General features: G+C 44.7%; 1 protein-coding gene across 9 annotated transcripts in view; it reads left to right on the forward strand.

The window, feature by feature from the left end:
- Window positions 1–20,686, forward strand: part of ANKS1B (ankyrin repeat and sterile alpha motif domain containing 1B) — a 908,578-nt gene that overhangs the window by 443,939 nt on the left and 443,953 nt on the right. Inside the window, exon 14 of one of the 9 annotated variants that reach the window (XM_075011354.1) lies at window positions 5,383–5,396. The exons of the other annotated variants lie outside the window; for them this stretch is intronic. Coding sequence (XP_074867455.1) covers window positions 5,383–5,396 — 14 coding nt within the window. The remainder of the gene's footprint in view (window positions 1–5,382; window positions 5,397–20,686) is intronic. 9 annotated transcript variants of the gene reach the window in all.

The following is a 20,686-nucleotide window of genomic DNA, read 5'->3' on the forward strand; positions in this document are numbered from 1 at the left end:
ATTATGGGAGTTCATGTAAGTGACATTACTTAAGTTTCATATGTTACATAATGTAAGTTACGTTACATTAGTTAAACTGACTTAAAGCTGTCTACCCCACATGGTGTCAATGGGAGATGATCTCCAGTTGACGTAGCTTCCATAGCAAGTGATGTCTTTTATTCTAAGACTGCTTGGGAACGATAACCCTTAATGGGGCCCTTCAGATTTTGAACATTCAGCTTGAGCCTGACCTGCTTCTTTTGCAGCCTCCATTTTGGAGTGATCTTAATTTTTATTGTGGATCAAATGACATGATACTCAATCCAGTAATCATTGGCATTTGTCATTGCTCTTAAAAGTACATCACTGTGATCTTGGGCATGAACTATGATATAGACAAGAAGATGCCAGTGCTTTGACTCCAAGATGTCTCCATGTCTCCAAGATGTTATGATGTCCTTTTGTTGGAAAAGGGTGTTTGTGGTGGTAAATTCATGTTCAACACACTTAAGCCATGTCTGCACGAGCGGCTTTTCCAAGTAAAACCTGGTTGTTGCTGGAAAAAAATCCAGAGCATCTACACAGCAAACGCGCTTTGTCGACAGTTTGTTGACAAAACCCAGCACATCCACTGGCAGTATTATACCTCTCCCTGTTCAAGTATAATGCCTCTCTCAACAGTGTTCTGTCAACAGAATGGTCGTATAGATGCTCCGGGACCCTTTTGTGAATGGATAGGGCTTCTGGTTTACTGGGCAGCCCTGTTTGCAGAGCCTCTGGTCAGGCATTCTGTCAAGAGAGGGCTGGGCAGTCTGGGTGCTCTCTGTCAACAGAGCAGATTGCTCTTTTAGTCTGCTTTTATGTGTAGATGCTCTCTGTTGACAGAAATTTTTTGGGGGAAATCCTTTCTGACAGTAACTTCTGTCAACAGAGGCTTCTCAAGTAGATGTGACCTTGGTAAAGAGCAGAATTCCATTTGAGTTACTTTTGCCTACTCCTTTCCTGATTGAGTCTCACTGCAGGTCTGAGACTCTTCCAAGATGTGCAGTGAAATCCTCCAGAAGGATGATCTTTTCTTGTTTAGGGGTCTCCAATAAAATGGTTTCCAGCTGAGAGCAGAAATCTTTTACATCCCCATCAGCATCCAGTGTTGGTGCTTAGGTGCTTACAATAGTTGCCTGCTGACTTTTAGTGAGCTGTAGTAGGAAACTTATGAGCCGTTCATTGATTCCAACTGGTATCTCAGAGAGTCACCTGAGGAGCTTGTTCTTTATAGCAAAATACACTCCATGCAATCAGAAGTTCATAAAAAGATTTTCCATTCCAGAAGAAAGTGTATCTGCCTTTCTCCTCCCTCACCTGTCCTTCATCAGCTCTTATAGTTTTGGATAAGGCAGTAATAATGACGGTAAATCAACTCAATTCATGAGCAATTCATGAGCAATGATGGCTGTATGTCACACTGGTCAGTTGCTGTTTGAGATATCCATCAGGTTTTGTACATTTCAAATTCCAAAATTAAAAAGTTCCTACATTTTTGACCACTGGGATGGTGATCCTGTTCGATGTGGATCTCCAGCTGAAAAGATCAGCTACTTTGAAATAGCTGGGTCCACCATGGACCTGCTTCAGCTCAGTGGTCTCTTTGCTTGGTTCCTCCTTCTCCATGTTGTGGTGAGTGTCAGCTCCTCCTGCTCATGGCTCAGCCAGTGCGGTGGCTCCTCCCACCACCACCTGCACTGTTGGGCTGCCCTTTTCCCTCAGAGGTGCCTACTTCTCCCAGGTGGCCCAAGGTGGGACCATGCCATGCCACTTCTGCTCCTGTTGCACCTGCATTGCATAGTGGGGCTCTCCTCTCCTCTGAGGTCAGTGTGCTGCTCTCCAGCCTCCTCTGGCTTCAGCACAGATTTGAACTTGGTGGGCACTCAGGAGGTCTCTGGGGCTCTGAAGCAGCCCTCCCTGCCTAGCTAGCACAGTGCCTCCCCTTGCAGGGGCTTCCTTGTTCCAGGCCAGTGGGTCTGGGGCACCCCATCACCAGGGGCTGCCAGGAACATGCTGCTCCACAGATGGCAATGGGATTCTGCTTCCTGTGTGACCAATGGGTGGGAGAGGAGTGGGAGGAGTAGGTGGCTGCGAGCAGTGCAGCCCCCTGGAAGAGGAGGTCTAGGTGCCAGGATGGTGCCTGGTGCCTGTTTGGGAATTCCAGTAGACTGAATACCAGTTATGAGTTTACTGTACTTCCAGGATGACAGATTACAGTTACAGAGTGATCTGAATTGCTTCCCTCAGTTGTCACAATTAGAGCTGGTTAGAGTCTTTCCAACAACTGAGTTTTTATATTCTTTGTTTAGAGATGGTGGGGAGAAGGGGTGTGCCTCCCTTTGAAGTAGGAGATATTGTCCACAGCTAAAGATGAGACACCAAACAGGGTAGACTAGTGTTCTGAGGTGGTACAGAGTATCCTCTTTTCAGATGCCTGTTTGGAAGGTCTTGGTCACATGCTCATGTTGGTTGTCATATTTGGGATTGGCAAAGAATTTCTTCCCTCATCAGATTTTCAGGGAATTTGTTGTGAGAGAAAGAGTTTGATGCCTTCTGTAGCATGGGACATAATTCACATGCTGAGATCACTGTGACACATCTCACTTAATCAGTTCCCTCCAACTGCATAAGACATCACTGACACCTTGAGGGAATGCAGTTTAATCTTCTGTGGACTGTTGCAAGGATGAAATATTTTGGTCTAACTAAAGCCTTTGGACTTAAGCCTTCGGACTTAATGTAGGGGTATCTCAGTGAAATTTGATGTCCTTCAGTAGTTCCACACCCCCATTTAGGGGCAAGTATTATGCCCAATACTTGGTTGAGGTGGTGTATGCATTAGCTTGGGGCAGGGAAACATCACACAAATATCCCCACAGCAGAAAGAATTCAGTCCTCTGTATCCTATCAAATCATGTTTTTACTATATTGTATAAAATAGTTTATCTGTGTTCTACCTACAATAAAACTTCGCTGATATAAAATACATCAGACATTGTAGCAGATTCGGAACAGTTAGCATGCCAAATACTGCCCTTACTAGCAGTGAATAGGACTGCATTTATGTAACTGTCTATAATTGTTCCAGTTCACAAACAGAAGAATTGAAACAGACGTTAGGTAGAGTAACAAGATCATACTACAACAATATGTTAGTCATTTGACTGGTGTTTAGTTTTGTCTTTGATGTTATTCTATCAGCATTGTTTAAATTTAGATTATCCTAATTGTAGGATAGAAATGAGAAATCACTGTCTCTGAGCAAACAGTTGTTTGAAATGGCCTTTCTTTAGAGCAAAGTATGCTTGAAATAATTCTATAGTACACTGAGCATCCTTAATGATTGTTTTTAAAAAACGAAAGCATAAGTGCTAATATTGTAACTCAGTGAAGTTAGTCAGGATTTATGCAGGTAAAGCAATGCACTTGTATAAAATTAATTGTTGGATTAAGGGCCTTAGATTTGCAGAGAACATTAGTTTTTCTCTAGTTTTATATATAATAGCTATATTATGATTAAAACCTATTCACAGTTAATAGTCTCAGAAGGGTAGCCATGTTAGTCTGCAGCTTCACAAAAAATGAGCAGTCCTGTGGCAACTTGAAAACTAGCAATTTTACTTCATTATTTGTTTATTTTGTTTACATTTGAAAGCTTCTACAGTATTAAATGTATAGATTAAATTACCATTTATTGTATTATAATATGAAACTTTTCCAAATCATATGAAGCAAAGATACTACATTTTCTGCCTCAACCTCTGGATTGTCACCTTGTCTTGGTGAGTGGGCTTGCATGTTCCAATGAACCAGAGAGCAATGTCATAGGAAGTCTCTTACTCCCAGCAGGGTCACCCATGGTGGCAAGGCCAATGGGGAGGGTCCAGATGAAGAACGAACCTAAAAGTCCTCAATGGCAGAACAGGTAGAGGATAGCAAAGATAATGTTACAATGGCTATGAAGGCAGAAGAAGGCTGCAGTGGACAGGAGACTCCCAGTCATCATGGATCCTATGCCATTGTACCTGGGCCTTCTATCCATGAAGGATTGTGTGGTGGCTGCTGTACAACAGGCCCCCATGTTAAAAGAAGACATGCCCAGGGGTCTTCCTATGCATACTACTCTCCTAAGCTTAAACCCTACAGTGACTGGTGATGGGAACAGGATTGTGAAATCTGGAATCGTTTAGTAGTGGACCAGCACATAGGCAGTGGATGTACATATCAGTTGTTCCATTTTGAGGCTGAGGTGGTAGAACAGCCCAGCAGTTGCATCCGTGACTTAGAAGCCCTATTTAGAATCAGTTCTGCTCACTCCATATAAGCTACGTCTACACGTGAAGCCTACATCGAAGTAGCTTATTTCGATGTAGCGACATCGAAATAAGCTATTTCGATGAATGACGTCTACACGTCCTCCAGGGCTGGCAACGTCGACGTTCAACATTGACGTTGCACAGCACCACATCAAAATAGGCGCTGTGAGGGAACGTCTACATGCCAAAGTAGCACACATCGAAATAAAGGTGCCAGGCACAGCTGCAGACAGGGTCACAGGGAGGACTCAACAGCAAGCCGCTCCCTTAAAGGGCCCCTCCCAGACACGGTTGCACTAAACAACACAAGATCCACAGAGCCGACAACTGGTTGCAGACCCTGTGCATGCAGCATGGATCCCCAGCTGCAGCAGCAGCAGCCAGAAGCCCTGGGCTAAGGGCTGCTGCACACGGTGACCATACAGCCCCGCAGGGGCTGGAGAGAGAGCGTCTCTCAACCCCTCAGCTAATGGCCACCATGGCAGACCCCGCTATTTCGATGTTGCAGGACGCGGATCGTCTACACGTGCCCTACTTCGACGTTCAACTTCGAAGTAGGGCGCTATTCCCATCCCCTCATGGGGTTAGCGGCTTCGACGTCTTACCGCCTAACGTTGATGTTAACATCGAAATAGCGCCCAACACGTGTAGCCATGACAGGCACTATTTTGAAGTTAGTGCCGCTACTTTGAAGTAGCGTGCACGTGTAGACACGGCTATAGAGAGGAAGCTACAAAAGGAGCTCTAAATATAGTCCACCTCAAGCCACCATGACTGGATAACTGCATCCAGTGGGTTCACCTCTGTGTGGTCAAAATCAAAGGGTAAACTTTGGAACATGGGGTATTGGGACTCTAATGGACAATCCAGACAGTGAACAACCTGAAAGATGCATGGCAATTATCACCCATAAGCTGTGATGATTCAATATTGGTAGAGCAGTCCTGGCAGAAACACATAGACCAGGAGTAGGACCACTAAGGGAAGAATCCCAAGCATTGTTACAGTCTGGGGTCCGACTGGCTCAGTAGTAGCTCAGCAGAAAAGGACCTGGGAGTTGTAGTGTACGAGAAGCTGGACATGAGTCAACAGTGTGCCATTGTAGCCAAGAAGGCTAATGGCATATTAGGTTGCATCAAGAGGAGCGTTGCCAGTAGATCCGGAGAAGTGATTGTTCCTCTTTATTTGGCTTTGGTGCAGCTGCATCTGGAGTACTGTGTCCAGTTTTGGCCCCCAATTATAGGAAGGATGTGGATACACTGGAGAGGGTCCAGCAAAGGGCGACCAAAATAATTAGGGGGCTGGAGCATATGACTTATGAAGAAAGGTTGAGGGAATTGGGACTGTTTAGTCTGCAGAAGAGAAGACTTGATAACAGCCTTCAACTTACTGAAGGGACGTTGCAAAGAGGCTGGAGACAGTCTGTTCACAGTGGTCATGTATGGCAGAACACGGAACAACGGTCTCAAGTTGTGGTTGGGAAGGTCCAGGTTGAACATTAGGAAAACTTTTTCACTAGGAGAGTGGTGAATGATTGGAATGGTCTACCCAGGGAAGTAGTGGAGCCTCCATTCCTGGAGGTGTTTAAGTCTTGCCTCGACAAGGCGCTGGCTGGGCTGATCTGATGAGTTTGGTCCTGCTTAGATCAGGGGGCTAGACTAGATGGCTTTTTTAGGTCTCTTCCAGCTCTATTGTTCTATGATTCTATGATTAAGAAGGTGGAGGGATATCTTCAACTGAAAAGGAACCCAAAAGGAAAAAAAATGAATTAATGGAGTAGGATTAGTCATCAAGAATGAACCAGGCAAAGATCCTATCTGAAATCCATGTCTGCATCAGTGAGCATTTCATGACTCTCTGCTTGAAACTTGACAAATCCGGCGGACAACTATGCTGAAGATGATGAGGAGAAGGTCTGCACACAATTGCACACAGTCTCGAAAGACATTTCCCCTCCAACCCCCAGAGAAAACAAAATTATTCTCTTGGGGAATTTCAATGCCAGCATCAGAATACACATGGACGTTTGGCAGACTGCCATTGGAAAAGAAGTCAGCATCAGTAACTCCAATGGAGTTCTCTTCCTTATGAAATGTGCTGTCATCACAACCACCCTCTTAAACCAGAAAAATAAATTTAAGGCCTGATGGCAACATCTTCAATTGAAGCAATGGCAACTCATAGACTTGCCGTTCCCACTTACTGATACCCAGGCTGAGGGGAATATTCAGTGTGAAAGGCACCTGCTGGTGGAATCTCTCAGGCAGCAGGTGGGGGAGCTACAGGAGGAGGTGGCTAGGTTGAGGAGTATCCGAGTCCATGAGCAGTTCCTGGATAGTATTCAGGTGGAGACTGCGGAGGTAACTGTCCCAGTACACAGGACGGCTGATAAAGCACTGGAGGAGGTGGACCAGGGTGGACACTGGCGCCTGGTTACTTCTCGCAGCAGGTAGTGTCCCACCCCTGCTCAGAACCCTCCCGCCGTGGTACTGAAAAACGATTATGCTGTACTCGATACAGGAGACCAAGAATTACCCTGTACAGAAGAGGAGAAGCCTCGTACCCCCAAGGCTGGGAAGTCTACTGCCACCCCTGCAAGAAGGAAACATAGAGTAGTGGTGGTTGGAGACTCTCTTCTGAGGGGGACGGAGGCGCCCATCTGTTGCCCTGACATTTCATCTCGGGAGGTGTGCTGCCTGCAGGGGGCCCATATCCGAGACATTATGCAGGCATCATCAAGGATCATCCGGCCCTCTGACTACTATCCCATGCTTCTCATCCATGTGGGCACTAATGATACTGCGAGGTGTGACGCTGAGCAGGTCAAGAGTGACTTCAGGGCTCTGGGGACACGGGTCAGGGAGTTTGGGGCACAGGTGGTATTCTTTTCAATCCTGTCTGTCAGAGGTAGGGGCCCAGGCAGAGGCAGGTGTATCCTAGAGGTGAATGCTTGGTTGCGTAGATGGTGTCGCCAGGAAGGCTTTGGTTTCTTTGACCACGGGTCCTTTTCTGGGAAGGACTGCTAGGCAGAGATGGTGTTCACCTTTCGAGGAGGGGAAGACCATATTCGGACACAGGCCGGCTAACCTAATGAGGAGGGCTTTAAACTAGGTTCGACGGGGGCAGGGGAGCAAAGTCTGCAGGTAAGTGGAGAGCATGGATATCTGGGAGATGAACTTGAAATGGGAGGGAGTATGGGCTACACTGGGAGAGTAAAAAGAGGGCCAGGGCAAAACTGGTAGGCAAGACCAAATCAATGTCTGAGATGCCTACATACAAATGCAAGAAGTATGGGGAATAAACAAGAAGAATTGGAAGTACTAATAAATGAATACAACTATGATATCACTGGCATCACAGAAACTTGGTGGGATAATACTCATGATTGGAATGTTGGGATTGAAGGGTACAGCCTGCTTAGGAAGGACAGTCAGGGAAAGAAGGGAGGAGGTGTTGCCTTGTATTTTAAAAATGTACACACTTGGACAGAGGTGGAGATGGACATAGGAGATGGACGGGTTGAAAGTCTCTGGGTTAGACTCAGAGGAGTAAAAAACAAGGATGAGGTCCTACTAGGAGTCTACTACAGGCCCCCTAGCCAGGTGGAAGAGGTGGATGAGGCTTTCTTTAAACAGCTAACAAAATCATCCAGGGCCCAGAATTTGGTGGTGATGGGGGACTTCAACGATCCAGGTATATGTTGGGAAACTAATACAGCAGGGGACAGACTGTCCAATAAATTCTTGGATTGCATTGCAGACAACTTTTTATTCCAAAAGGTTGAAAAAGCTACCGGGGGGAGGCTGTTCTAGATTTAATTTTAACAAATAAGGAGGAAATTATTGAGAATTTGAAAGTGGAAGGATGCTTGGGTGAAAGTGATCATGAAATCATAGAGTTCACAATTCTAAGGAAAGGTAGAAGGGAAAACAGTACAATAGAGACAGTGGATTTCAGGAAGGCAGATTTTGGTAAACTCAGACAGCTGGTAGGTAAGGTCCCATGGGAAGCTAAACTGAGGGGAAAAACGGCTGAGGAGAGTTGGCAGTTTTTCAAAGGGACATTATTAAGGGCCCAAAAGCAAGCTATCCCACTGCATAGGAAAGATAGAAAACATGGCAAAAGACTGCCTTGACTTAACCAGGAGATCTTGCATGATCTCAAAATAAAAAAGGAATCGTATAAGAAATGGAAACTAGGACAAATTACAAAGGACGAATATAGGCAAACAACACGAGCATGCAGGAGCAAGATTGGAAAGGCTAAGGCACAAAACAAGCTCAAACTAGCTACAAGCATAAAGGGAAACAAGAAGGCTTTTTACAAATACATTGGTAACAAGAGGAAGACCAAGGAGAGGGTAGGGCCATTGGTCAGTGAGGAGGGAGAAACAGTAACAGGGAATTTGGAAATGGCAGAGATGTTTAATGATTTCTTTGTTTCGGTCTTCACTGAGAAATCTGAAGGAATGCCTGACATAGAGAATGCTAGTGAAAAAGGGGTAGGTTTAGAAGTTGAAATAAGAAAAGAACAAATTAAAATTTGCTTAGAAAAATTAGATATCTGCAAATCACCAGGGCCTGATGAAATGCTTCTTGGAATCCTCAAGGAGCTGATAGAAGAGGTATCTGAGCCTATAGCAATCATTTTTGGAAAATCATGAGAGACGGGAGAGATTCCAGAAGACTGGAAAAGGGCAAATATAGAACCCATTTATAAAAGGGGAACAAGAATAACCCGGGAAACTACAGGCCAGTCAGCTTAACTTCTGTGCCAGGAAAGATAATGGAGCAGGTAATTAAAGAAATCATCTGCAAGCATTTGGAAGGTGGTAAGGTGATAGGGAACAGCCAGCATGGTTTTGTTAAAAACAGATCATGTCAAACCAATCTAGTAGCTTTCTTTGATAGAATAACGAACCTTGTGGATAAGGGAGAAGCGGTGGATGTAGTATACCTCGACTTCAGTAAAGCATTTGACACGGTCTCACATAATATACTTATCAATAAACTATGCAAATACAACTTAGATGGGGCTACTATAAGGTGGGTGAACAACTGGCTGGATAACCGTACCCAGAGAGTAGTTATTAATGGTTTTCAATCCTGCTGGAAAAGTATAACTAGTGGGGTTCCACAGGGGTCTGTTTTAGGACCGGTTCTGTTCAATATCTTCATTAACGATTTAGATATTGACATAGAAAGTACACTTATTAAGTTTGCAGATGATACCAAGCTGGGAGGGGTTGCAACTGCTTTGGAGGATAGGGTCATAATTCAAAAGGATCTGGATAAACTGGAGAAATGGGCTGAGGTAAACAGGATGAAGTTTAATAAGGACAAATGCAAAGTGCTCCACTTAGGAAGGAACAATCAGTGTCACACATATAGAATGGGAAAAGACTGCCTAGGAATGAGTACAGCAGAAAGGGATCTAGGGGTTATAGTGGACCACAAGCTAAATATGAGTCAACGGTGTGATGCTGTTGCACAAAAAGCAAACATGATTCTAGGATGCATTAACAGGTGTGTTGTGAACAAGATACGAGAAGTCATTCTCCCGCTCTACTCTGCGCTGGTTAGGCCTCAGCTGGAGTATTGTGTCCAGTTATGGGCACTGCAATTCAGGAAGGATATGGAGAAATTGGAGAGGGTCCAGAGGAGAGCAACGAGAATGATCAAAGGTCTAGAGAACATGGCCTATGAAGAAATGCTGAAAGAATTGGGCTTTAGTTTGGAAAAGAGAAGATTGAGGGGGGACATGATAGCAGTTTTCAGGTATCTAAAAGGGTGTCATAAGGCAGAGGGAGGGAACTTGTTCTTCCTTGCCTCTGAGGATAGAACAAGAGGCAATGGACTTAAATTGCAGCAGGGGAGGTTCAGGTTGGACATTAGGAAAAAGTTCCTAACTGTCAGGGTGATCAAACACTGGAATGAATTGACAAGGGAAGTGATAGAATCTCCATCACTGGAGATATTTAAGAAGAGGTTAGATAGATGGCTTTCAGGGATGGTCTAGAAAGTGCTTGGTCCTGCCATGAGGGCAGGGGGCTGGACTCGATGGCCTCTTGAGGTCCCTTCCAGTCCTACTCTTCTATGAGTCTATGATTATCTGCATTCAGGATTAACATGATGTGCTTCTCACATGCATTGGCTAGTGCTGATGACTGCTGGACTCAATCACCACCTTATTTGATCCACAATGGTAATTAGGATTGTCACCAAATGGAGAATTCAGGGGAAATTGATCTGATGAAAGATCAACTTACAAGGCTTGAAGGAGCCCATCAGATGAAGTCGCTTCCAGATAATGCTCTAAAGGAGGTTGATGACAGTACATCCTGAAAACGTGGAGGAACACTGGTGTCAATTGAAAAATCCCATCACTGAAGCGTGTGAAGAAACCATTGGCTACCAGTCCAAGAAGCATCAGGTCTAGTTTGAGAATGATGTGGAATTTAAACATCTGTGGCGAAAGGAAAAGCTTTTAGGGCCTGACAAAGCGACATCAGCTGTGCACCGAAGAGAGAAGCACAGGCCAAGGAAGAAGTCCAATGTAAAACAAGGATTCTGAAAAACCAATGGTGGACTGAGAAGGCACAAGAACTCTAGCACCTTGCAGACATCAATGATACAAAAGGTTTCTTCAGTGTCACCAAAACTACTTATGGACCAAGAAACCATTAAATCAATCTCCTGAGATTGAAGGATGGTACCCAGTTCTTGAAAGACAATGAAGCCATTGCTTCTTGCTGGAAGGAGCAGTTTATGAGCTCTTGAAGTGCTCCTCCAGCAACCATCTAGGGATGATCTTGCAACATGTCCTACCCTGAATGAGGTCCAAGCTGTTATCAAAATGATGAAGAGGAATAAGGCAACTGGGCTAGACAGATTCCCTTCCAAAGTCTTCAAAGATGGCAGGTCATAGCTCCACAAACAACTCCACCTCTTGATTCTCAAGATCTGGATTAAGGAGCAGATGTGTGACAGTTCTGAAACACACTGGTAGTCAGTCTCTTCACAATCCAATTTGTCACTCTTCTTGGAAACTATCATGGCATCTCTCCACTGACAACAGCAGAGAAAATCTTAGCTTGAATCCTTGAAAACTGACTTATACCACTCTCAGAAGAAATTCTTCCAGAATCCAACATAGTTTCCAATCATTCTGAGGAACAGTGGACATGATCTTTGTTGGGAACTGCAAGAAAAATGTCACAAACAAAACCAAGCCTTTATATGTGAGTTTCATCGACCTGACCAAAACATTCCTCTTAATCAATCGTAGCACCCTGTGGACCATCCTGTCAAAGAACAGTTGCCCCAAAATCCATTAACATCCTGAAGTTGCTTCATGACAACATGACCGCCGGAGTGTTGAGCAACAACAGATCCCAAAGTGATACTTTTGAGGTCAAAACCAGAGTCAAACAGGTCTGCTTCATTGCCCCAGCACTGTTCTGCATCTTCATAGCTATGACCCTTCACCTCACTGATGTTAAACTTCCAGATGGCATGAAGACTGTCAATAGAATGAACAGAAAGCTCTTCAGTCTCAGGACACTGCAGGCTAAAAGCAAGACCTCCATGACCTCAGTCATGGAGCCCCAGTGCACAGATGACAACATGATCACTGCCTTTTTCTGGAGCCCTTCAGACCTTTAAACACCTTCACCAAAGTGTATCAGAATCTAGCCTCATGCTGAACATCAAAAAGACCAAGTTGCTCCACCAACTATCACCGACGGGACAATTTACCCTATATTGAAGTCAATGGAGAACTGCTGGAAAATGTACAGCATTTCCTATACCTTGGAAGTCATCTTTCCACTTCAGTCAACTCTGATGTGGAAATCCAGCATAGTGGCTACGTCTACACGTGCAGCCAACATCGAAATAGTCTATTTCGATGAAGAACGTCTACACGTCCTCCAGGGCCAGCAACGTCGATGTTCAACTTCGACGTTGCTCAGCCCAACATCGAAATAGGCGCAGCGAGGGAACGTCTACACATCAAAGTAGCACACATCGAAATAGGGATGCCAGGCACAGCTGCAGACAGGGTCACAGGGTGGACTCAACAGCAAGCCGCTCCCTTAAAGGGCCCCTCCCAGACACAGTTGCACTAAACAACACAAGATACACAGAGCTGACAACTGGTTGCAGACCCTGTGCCTGCAGCATAGATCCCCAGCTGCCGCAGAAGCAGCCAGAAGCCCTGGGCTAAGGGCTGCTGCCCACGGTGACCATAGAGCCCCGCAGGGGCTGGAGAGAGAGCATCTCTCAACCCCCCAGCTGATGGCCGCCATGGAGGACCCAGCAATTTCGACGTTGCGGGACGCGGATCGTCTACACGGTCCCTACTTCGACGTTGAACGTCGAAGTAGGGCGCTATTCCTATCTCCTCATGAGGTTAGCGACTTCGACGTCTCGCCGCCTAACGTCGAAGTTAACTTCGAAATAGCGCCCGACGCGTGTAGACGCGACGGGCGCTATTTCGAAGTTGCTGCCGCTACTTCGAAGTAGCGTGCACGTGTAGACGCAGCTAGTCTGAGCTGTGCACTCTGGTTCCACACACCTGAAACAAAGGGTCTTCAAGAACTGGGACATATGTGCCAAGACAAAGCTCCTTGTATACTGCACAGTGGTTGTTCCAACACTACTGTATGCATGTGAAACCTGGATAGCATACAAGTGTCATTTGAAGGCACTTGAACAACATCATCAGTGCTGCCTCAGGAGAATCTTGACTATATCTTGGGAGGATAGGCACACAAACACTAGTGTCCTGGAAGAGTTGAACAGGATTGAAACCATTATCATTTACTAACTTGGTTGGATTGATTGATACTGAAGAAATCTTTCCAAACATGCCAATGTAAACCAATGATGAGTTCTCTTTCTGAGTATTCAGAAAGGCAGCCTGCAACAATGGGCTCGATCCCCTGAGTTTACAAAAGGACCATCTGGAAGGAGGAGATGGCTTTTTTTGCTCTCCCTTTCTTGGACCAGCTATGAACTAAAATTGCGCTTAGTGTAATGTAGAGCACCTCTCCCTGTATGAGCTGCGTTCTCTGTTCTGGATTTGCACCCGCAGATTCCTTTGCATGAGGGAAATACTCAACCATTCACATTGGGCAGCTCTTAGGCTAGGCTCAGGTAAGATCTGGATCCAGCCCACCAAGCCTTTTAATACACCCTGCATCCTGCCCTTGTCACAGAGCAGTGCCACTCAAAGTGGCTGGCTGTTCCCTGTGGGTATGTGTGCTGCACAGGGGAAGGGAGGGCATTGTGCACGGTCCCCATCCCCAGCAAAATCTCTCAGCTCCTGTTGGCTAGGAATTGGCCAATAAGAGCTGAAAGATTTTGCAGGATGGGCGGACAGAGTACAAAGCCTTTCCTTCCCCCCCTCCCCCCACAGTGCAGGTTGCCACATGGAACAGCCAGGCACTTTGAGTTTTCTGGGGCTTCTGGCAGTCAGGGAAGTTTGAATGAGAAGGCTGCTGGCTGGGAGCTGCTTAGGTAAGCGCCTCCCAGACACAGCCTGCCTTTTGCATTCTACACCTTCCCTCATCCCAACACCCTCCCAGACCCGGTACTCACACATACATCCTTCCCCCAAGCCAGAATCCTCTCCTGTACCCATACTCCTCCTGCGCCTCAATCCCCTTCTAAGGTAACCACTCAAACTATCGGAGGGGTTGCCGTGTTAGTCTGGATCTGTAACAGCAACGAAGGGTCCTGTGGCACCTTATAGACTAACAGAAAAGTTTTGAGCATGAGCTTTCGTGAGCACAGTGAGTCTGTGCTCACAAAAGCTCATGCTCAGAACTTTTCTGTTAGTCTATGAGGTGCCACAGGACCCTTCATTGCTGTCACTCAAACTATCTGCGCCCTCCTAACATCTGGTTCAGGTCACAACTCCCTGCCAGACACAGTTCCCACTCCTACAGGCCTCCCCAGGGCAGAATCCTCTCCTGTGCCCATACCTTCTCCTGGACCCTGCATCCCAATACCCTGCCAAAGGTCACAACTTCCTCTATCCAACCTCCCTCTCAGACTCCACGCCCTCTCCTGCATCCCAGTCCCCTAACCCAAGCTGTCTTCTGCACCTAACTCCATCCTCCATAGGAAAGTGTGGCGCTTGACCACTTACAAAATCTTGAAGACCACCCTCATCGAAAATTCTTGCCCACCCCTGTCTAAGGCTGTTTTCAGAATAAGATCTAAAAGCTCATTTTAATAATTCTGGAAAATGATTGAGGCATCCCACATTCACTTTTATGGCTTTTTTTGCCTGGAGGGAGGCCTCACTGGAATTGCTCAGTCAGAGCAAACTGCAAAGAATGGGTCAGATGGTTTTCAAAGCTGGTGGTTATTTTAATAATTTACACTCACCAAGACAGCAACAAAACAGCTTCTACCATGCCTTCCTGGTTACCCAGAAGCCAAAACACAGCTCTCAATCCAACCCAGCCTTGGGCTCTGACCCATACAGCCTAGTCAAATATGAGCAGGATTACTGAAAATCTTGTTCAGCATGTATGAAGTTCAATTAGATGCAAGAGATTGGACACATTACCCACAAGGCCAATTAATATTTTATATCTTACCCAAATCCATACTTAACAGCAAATTCTTATTAATTCACTAAGATATATTCAAATAGATTATGGTTAAAAGATCGTTATACACACTGTTATGAAACTAACCTAAAAACTTTATTTATAGGAGAGCTGGTGAGCTGCTGAGTTGCAAAAAAAAAAAAAAACCCCAAACAAAAAAACAACTTTCCAGAATCAGGTCTAAAGCCAGATGGGCAGTCCACATATAGAATTTGTTGGAATTCTTCCATGGCAATTAGCAGGGTAATCACAGAATAGTAGAACACTAGAACTGGAAGGGACCTCGAGAGGTCATTGAGTCCAGTCCCCTGCCCTCACAGGAGGACCAAGTACCATCTAGACCATCCTTGATAGATGTCTGTCTAACCTTATTTTAAATATCTCCTATGATCGCAATTCCACAACCCCCCCCAGGCAATGTATTCCAATGTTTAACTACCATGACAGGAAGTTTTTCTTAATGTCCACCCTAAACCTTCCTTACTGCAGTTTAAGTGCATTGCTTCTTGTCCTATCCTCAGAGGCCAAGAAGAACAATTTTTCTCCCTCCTCCTTGTAACCCTCTATTAGGTACTTGGAAATCATGTCCCCTCTCAGTCTTCTATTTTCTAAACGAAACAAGCCCAATTCTTTCAGTCTTAACTGATAGCTCGTGTTTGCAAGACCTTTAATTCTTGTTGCTTTTCTCTGGACCTTCTCCAATTTCTCCACTTTTTTTTTAAATGTGGTGCCCAAAACTCGACTCAGTACTCTAACTGAGGCCTCATCAGCAAAGAATAGAGTGGAAGAATGACTTTGCATGTCTTGCTCACAACACTCCTGTTAATGCATACCAAACTCTTGTTTGCTTTTTGCAAGAGCATCTCACTGTTGACTCATATTTAGTTTGTGGTCAATATGATCCCTAGATCACTTTCTGCAGTACTCTTGTTAACCACTTGCTTCCCATTCTGTATGTGTGAAATTAATTATTCCTTCCTTAGTGGAATACTTTGTATTCGTCCTTATTAAACTTCATCCAATTTACCTCAGACCATTTCTCCTGTTTGTCCAGATCATTTTGAATTATGACCCTATCCTCCAAAGCAGTTGCAACCCCTCCCAGCTTGGCATCATCTGCAAACTTATTATGTGTACTCTTTATGTCAGTATCTAAATCGTTGAGGAAAACATTGAACAGAACTGGTTCCAAAACAGACCCCTGCAGAGCCCCACTTCTTATCCCCTTCCAGCATGATTGTGAGCCATTAATAACGGCTCTCTGAGAATGGTTATCCATCCAATATGCACCCACCTTATAGTAACCTCATCTAAGATATTTTGGGCCAGTTTATTGATGATAAGCTCATGTGAGAAAATATCAAAGGGCTTACTAAAGTAGTGTCCATCACATATAGCCCCTACCTAAGGCCTCTCCAACGCATCATCAGTGGTTTGCAACCCATCCTGGGCAATGATCCTTCACTCTCAGAGACCTTGGGAGGCAGGCTTGTCCTCGCCTACAGACAGCCTGCCAACCTTAAACAAATTCTCACCAGCAGCTATAGATCAACACACAGTAACTCTGAACCTGGAACCAATCCCTGCAAAAAACCTTGCTGCCAATTCTGCTCACATATCTACACTAGTGATATCATCACAGGACCTAACATCAACCACACCATCAGGGGCTCCTTTACCTGCACATCTCCTAATATAATATATGCCATCATGTGCCAGCAATGCCCCACTGCAATTTACATTGGCCAAACTGAACGGTCTCTACATAAAAGAATAAATGGTCATAAATCAGACATCAGGAACAGTAATGCACAGAAGCCTGTGGGAGAGCACTTCAATCTCCCTGGACACTCAGTAACAGATTTAAAAGTAGCAGTCTTAAAACAAAGAAATTTCAAAAATCAAATGGAGAGAGAAATCTCTGAGCTGCAATTTATTTGCAAATTTGACTCCATCAACCAAGGATTAAACAGAGACTGGGACTGGCTGGCCCCTTACAAAAGCAGCTTCTCTGCCCTGGGTGTTAACACCTCTACATTAGACTTTTCCAGTCTTCTGGAATCTCTCTGGACTACCAGGACACTTCAAAGATGATAGTTAAAGGCTCAAATACCTCCTCTATCAGCTCCTTGAGTATTCTAGGATTCATTTCATCAGACCCTGGTGACTTGCAGACATCTAACTTTTCTAAGTAATTTTAACTAGTTCTTTTTTTATTTTATCTTCTGAACTAACCCCTTTCCCACTAGCATTCACAGTTAGACATTCCTTCATCAGGCTCCTTGGTGAAGACTAAAGCAAAGAACTCATTAAGTACCTCTGCCGCTTCCAAGTTTTCTGATATTGTTTCTCCCTCCTCACTGACCAGTGGTCCTACCCTGTGCTTGGTCTTCCTCTTGCTTCTAATATATTTGTAGAATGTCTTCTTGTTACCCGTTATGTCGCTAGCTAGTTTGAGATCAATTTGAGCCTTTGTCTTTCTAATCTTGCCCCAGCATACCTGTATTGTTTATTTATATTCATCCTTAGTAATTTGTCCTAGTTTCCATTTTTTATATGACTCTGTTTTTGAGATCATACAAGATCTCCTGGTTAAGGGGGTCTTTTGCCATACTTGCTATTTTTCCTAGATAGCATAATAGCTTGTTTTTGGGCACTTAATAATGTCCCTTTGAAAAATTGCCAACTCTCTTCAGTTGTTTTTCTTCTTCCCATGAGACCTTACCTACCAGCTCTCTGAGTTTACCAAAATCTGCCTTCCTGAAATCCATTGTCTCTATTTTGCTGTTCTCCTTTCTACCATTCCTTAGAATCATGAACTCAATGATTTCATGATCATTTTCTCCCAGGCTGCCTTCCACTTTTAGATTCTCAACTAGTCCCTCCCTATTCATTAAAATCAAATCTAGAATAGTTTCTCCTCTCGTAGCTTTTTCAACCTTCTGAAATTAAAAAAAAAAAAAAACTTCAGTGTACTCCAAGCAATTGTGGGATAGTCTATGCATCGCTGTTAGTTTCCCAACATATGTCTGGATAGTTAAAGTCTCCCATTACCACCAAATCCTGTGCTTTGAATGATTTTGTTTGTTGTTTAGAAAAAGCTTCACCACCTCTTCTACCTGGATAGGTGGCTTGTAGTAGACTCCTAGCATGATAGCACCCTTGGGCTACGTCTACACTAGCCAAAAACTGGCCATTTCGAAGTTTACTAGTGAAGTGCTGAAATACATATTCAACGCCTCATTAGCATGCGGGTGGCCGTCCCACTTTGAAATTGATGCCGCTCACCGCTGGGTGGCTCGTCCAGAGGGGGTTCCTTTTTGAAAGGACCCTGGCTACTTCGAAGTCCCCTTATTCCCATCTGCTCATAGGAATAAGGGGACTTCGAAGTAGCCGGGGTCCTTTTGAAAAGGAGCCCAGTCTGGACGAGCCCTGCGGCGGCGAGCTGCATCAACTTCGAAGTGCCGCGGCCGCCCGCATGCTAATGAGGCGCTGAATATGTATTTCAGCGCTTCATTAGCAAACTTTGAAATGGCCATTTGCATGGCAATTTCGAAGTTTCTGGCTAGTGTAGACACGGCCTTGGTTTTTATCCCTTTTAACTTAACCCAAAGACTCTCAACGCTTCTGTCTCTTATGTCCATCTCCACCCCAGTCCAGGTGTGTATATATTTTTAATATATAAGGCAACACCTCCTCCCTGTTTACCCCTCCTGTCCTTCCTGATTAAGCTGTACCCTTCTAGACCACTATTCCAAATGTGTGTATTATCTCACCACATTAGAGCTGGGGACCTCAGTCTTGTGATGCAAGTTTGCCCTGAATAAGCTTAAGCATATCTTAAATGCAAAAACTAGAGGTCTTCTACAGTTTTTGTCAGGCTCCTTGACAGCCAGTATTCCTTGAGTGAAGCATCATGACTTTGAAGTAAAACCTCTCATTTCCTATGTATACACAAGTAATTAGTTGTGTTCATCAGCATAAGGTAATTATCCATTAAGTGGTTCGTAGACCATTTACTACAAGTTGAACCTCTCTAATCCAGAACTCTCTTCTCCAGCAACATCCATAATCCGGCATAATTTTAGTTAGCTGAATAACCACTTATGGGTGTAGCCAAGTTTCCTGTCATCCCATAAAGTTTGTTTAAGCCATAAGTCATGGATCTCAATATTCTGTGCTGTTATTTGGCTGTAATTTACCCCTAAATATCTTCTAAGAGCCAAATAAACAGTGGAAGTGTTGGTAATGTGCTCGACAATATTCATCCCACATGCTGGTCTGGCAAATTCTCTCGTCGGCACTGGTCAGGACCCAAGTGTGCCAGATCAGAGAGGTTCAACCTGTACAAACTTCAAAGAGAAACATAGCCGATGATATCGTTACACCCAAGTTCCATCCAAATGTTAATATCCTCTTTTGATCTCTGAATCAGTAGGATACAGTAATAGGAAACATCTGATTACATGGTTAACCACTAATAAGATCTAGGCAAACACAGACTGATATGATCATTATCTTCTTCCAATTCTCTAACAATACAAGTCTATATTTCAAAGCTCCAGAGCAGGGGTGGGCAATAATTGATGGAGGAATTTGCTAAGTGGCCAAAGGCTGAACTTTTCTTTGGAGGTCTTGTGGGGTCTGGCAATGGAGGTTGGCTGCAGAAGAGAATTTGGAACAGGGAACTGGGGTGCAGGAGAGGGTGTGGGATCGGTGAGGGAATGTGGGTGAAGATGGGAGTTCTGACCGGGAGCAGGGTATTGGGGTGCAGGGTCTGGGGGCATATCTGGGTACAGGAAAGGATTCTGGCCAGTTGGGAGGGGTGTAAGAGCACATGCAGGGATGGGAGGGAGTTGGGATGCAGTGCCAGAGTCAGGGTCTGGGTACCAGGTGCTTACCTAAGCAGTTCCTGGCCAGCAGCATCTCAGCCATGCTTCCATGCCTGCCAGCAGCCCCAACCCACTGCCTGTTTCATGTGACTTTCTGTGCTGCAGGGGTGGAAGGGCTTCATGCTCTGCTCCAGCCCACACCAAAATCTCTTATCTCTCATTGTCTGGTTCCAGCCAATAGGAGTGGAGAGTTTTTGCTGAGGGTGTAGGCAGCAAACAGTGCTCTGCCCCCTCTCCAGTCACAGGGGTGGACTGCAGATCAGATTAAAAGTTTTGACAGCCTGGATCCAGCCCACAAACTATATCTTGTCTACCCCTGCTCTAGAGCCTATCTAAAGTGGCTTTGTAAGATTTTTATAAGGAATTGCCTTAATTGTCCTTTATACACATTCCTAACATGTTTCTAAAGGTTGATTTTGAGTCATTTAGCCTATGTTGCTTAACCTGTTCTAGCTTTATGTCACAACTTTAATTTGAGTTAGTTCTGTATTCTTTTGATTGCAATGTAAATGTGCAGACTATTATAGGAGCTTATCCTGAAAACACCAAAGCAATGATTTGAATGAACCTACTGAATGAGAGTAAGGATGGCAGATTATTTCCCATGGTAAATCAGAACATCTGCCAACCAATGGTTTCTCCTTTCATGTTACCAAACATTAATTTTAAATTAAATTGTATTCTGCACATTTAAAAGAGGCATTCCTTCCAGAAGGCCTGATCATGCCAACAGGTGCACAGGTATAATTAGACTCACCTGAGTTGTTCCCCTGGAGCTTATTTTTCTACTTAGATGAGTAAAATTATACACATGTATGCAGGCTTGGGCC

Source organism: Carettochelys insculpta, chromosome 1, assembly GCF_033958435.1.
Source record: "Carettochelys insculpta isolate YL-2023 chromosome 1, ASM3395843v1, whole genome shotgun sequence".
Classification (NCBI taxonomy): domain Eukaryota; kingdom Metazoa; phylum Chordata; order Testudines; family Carettochelyidae; genus Carettochelys; species Carettochelys insculpta.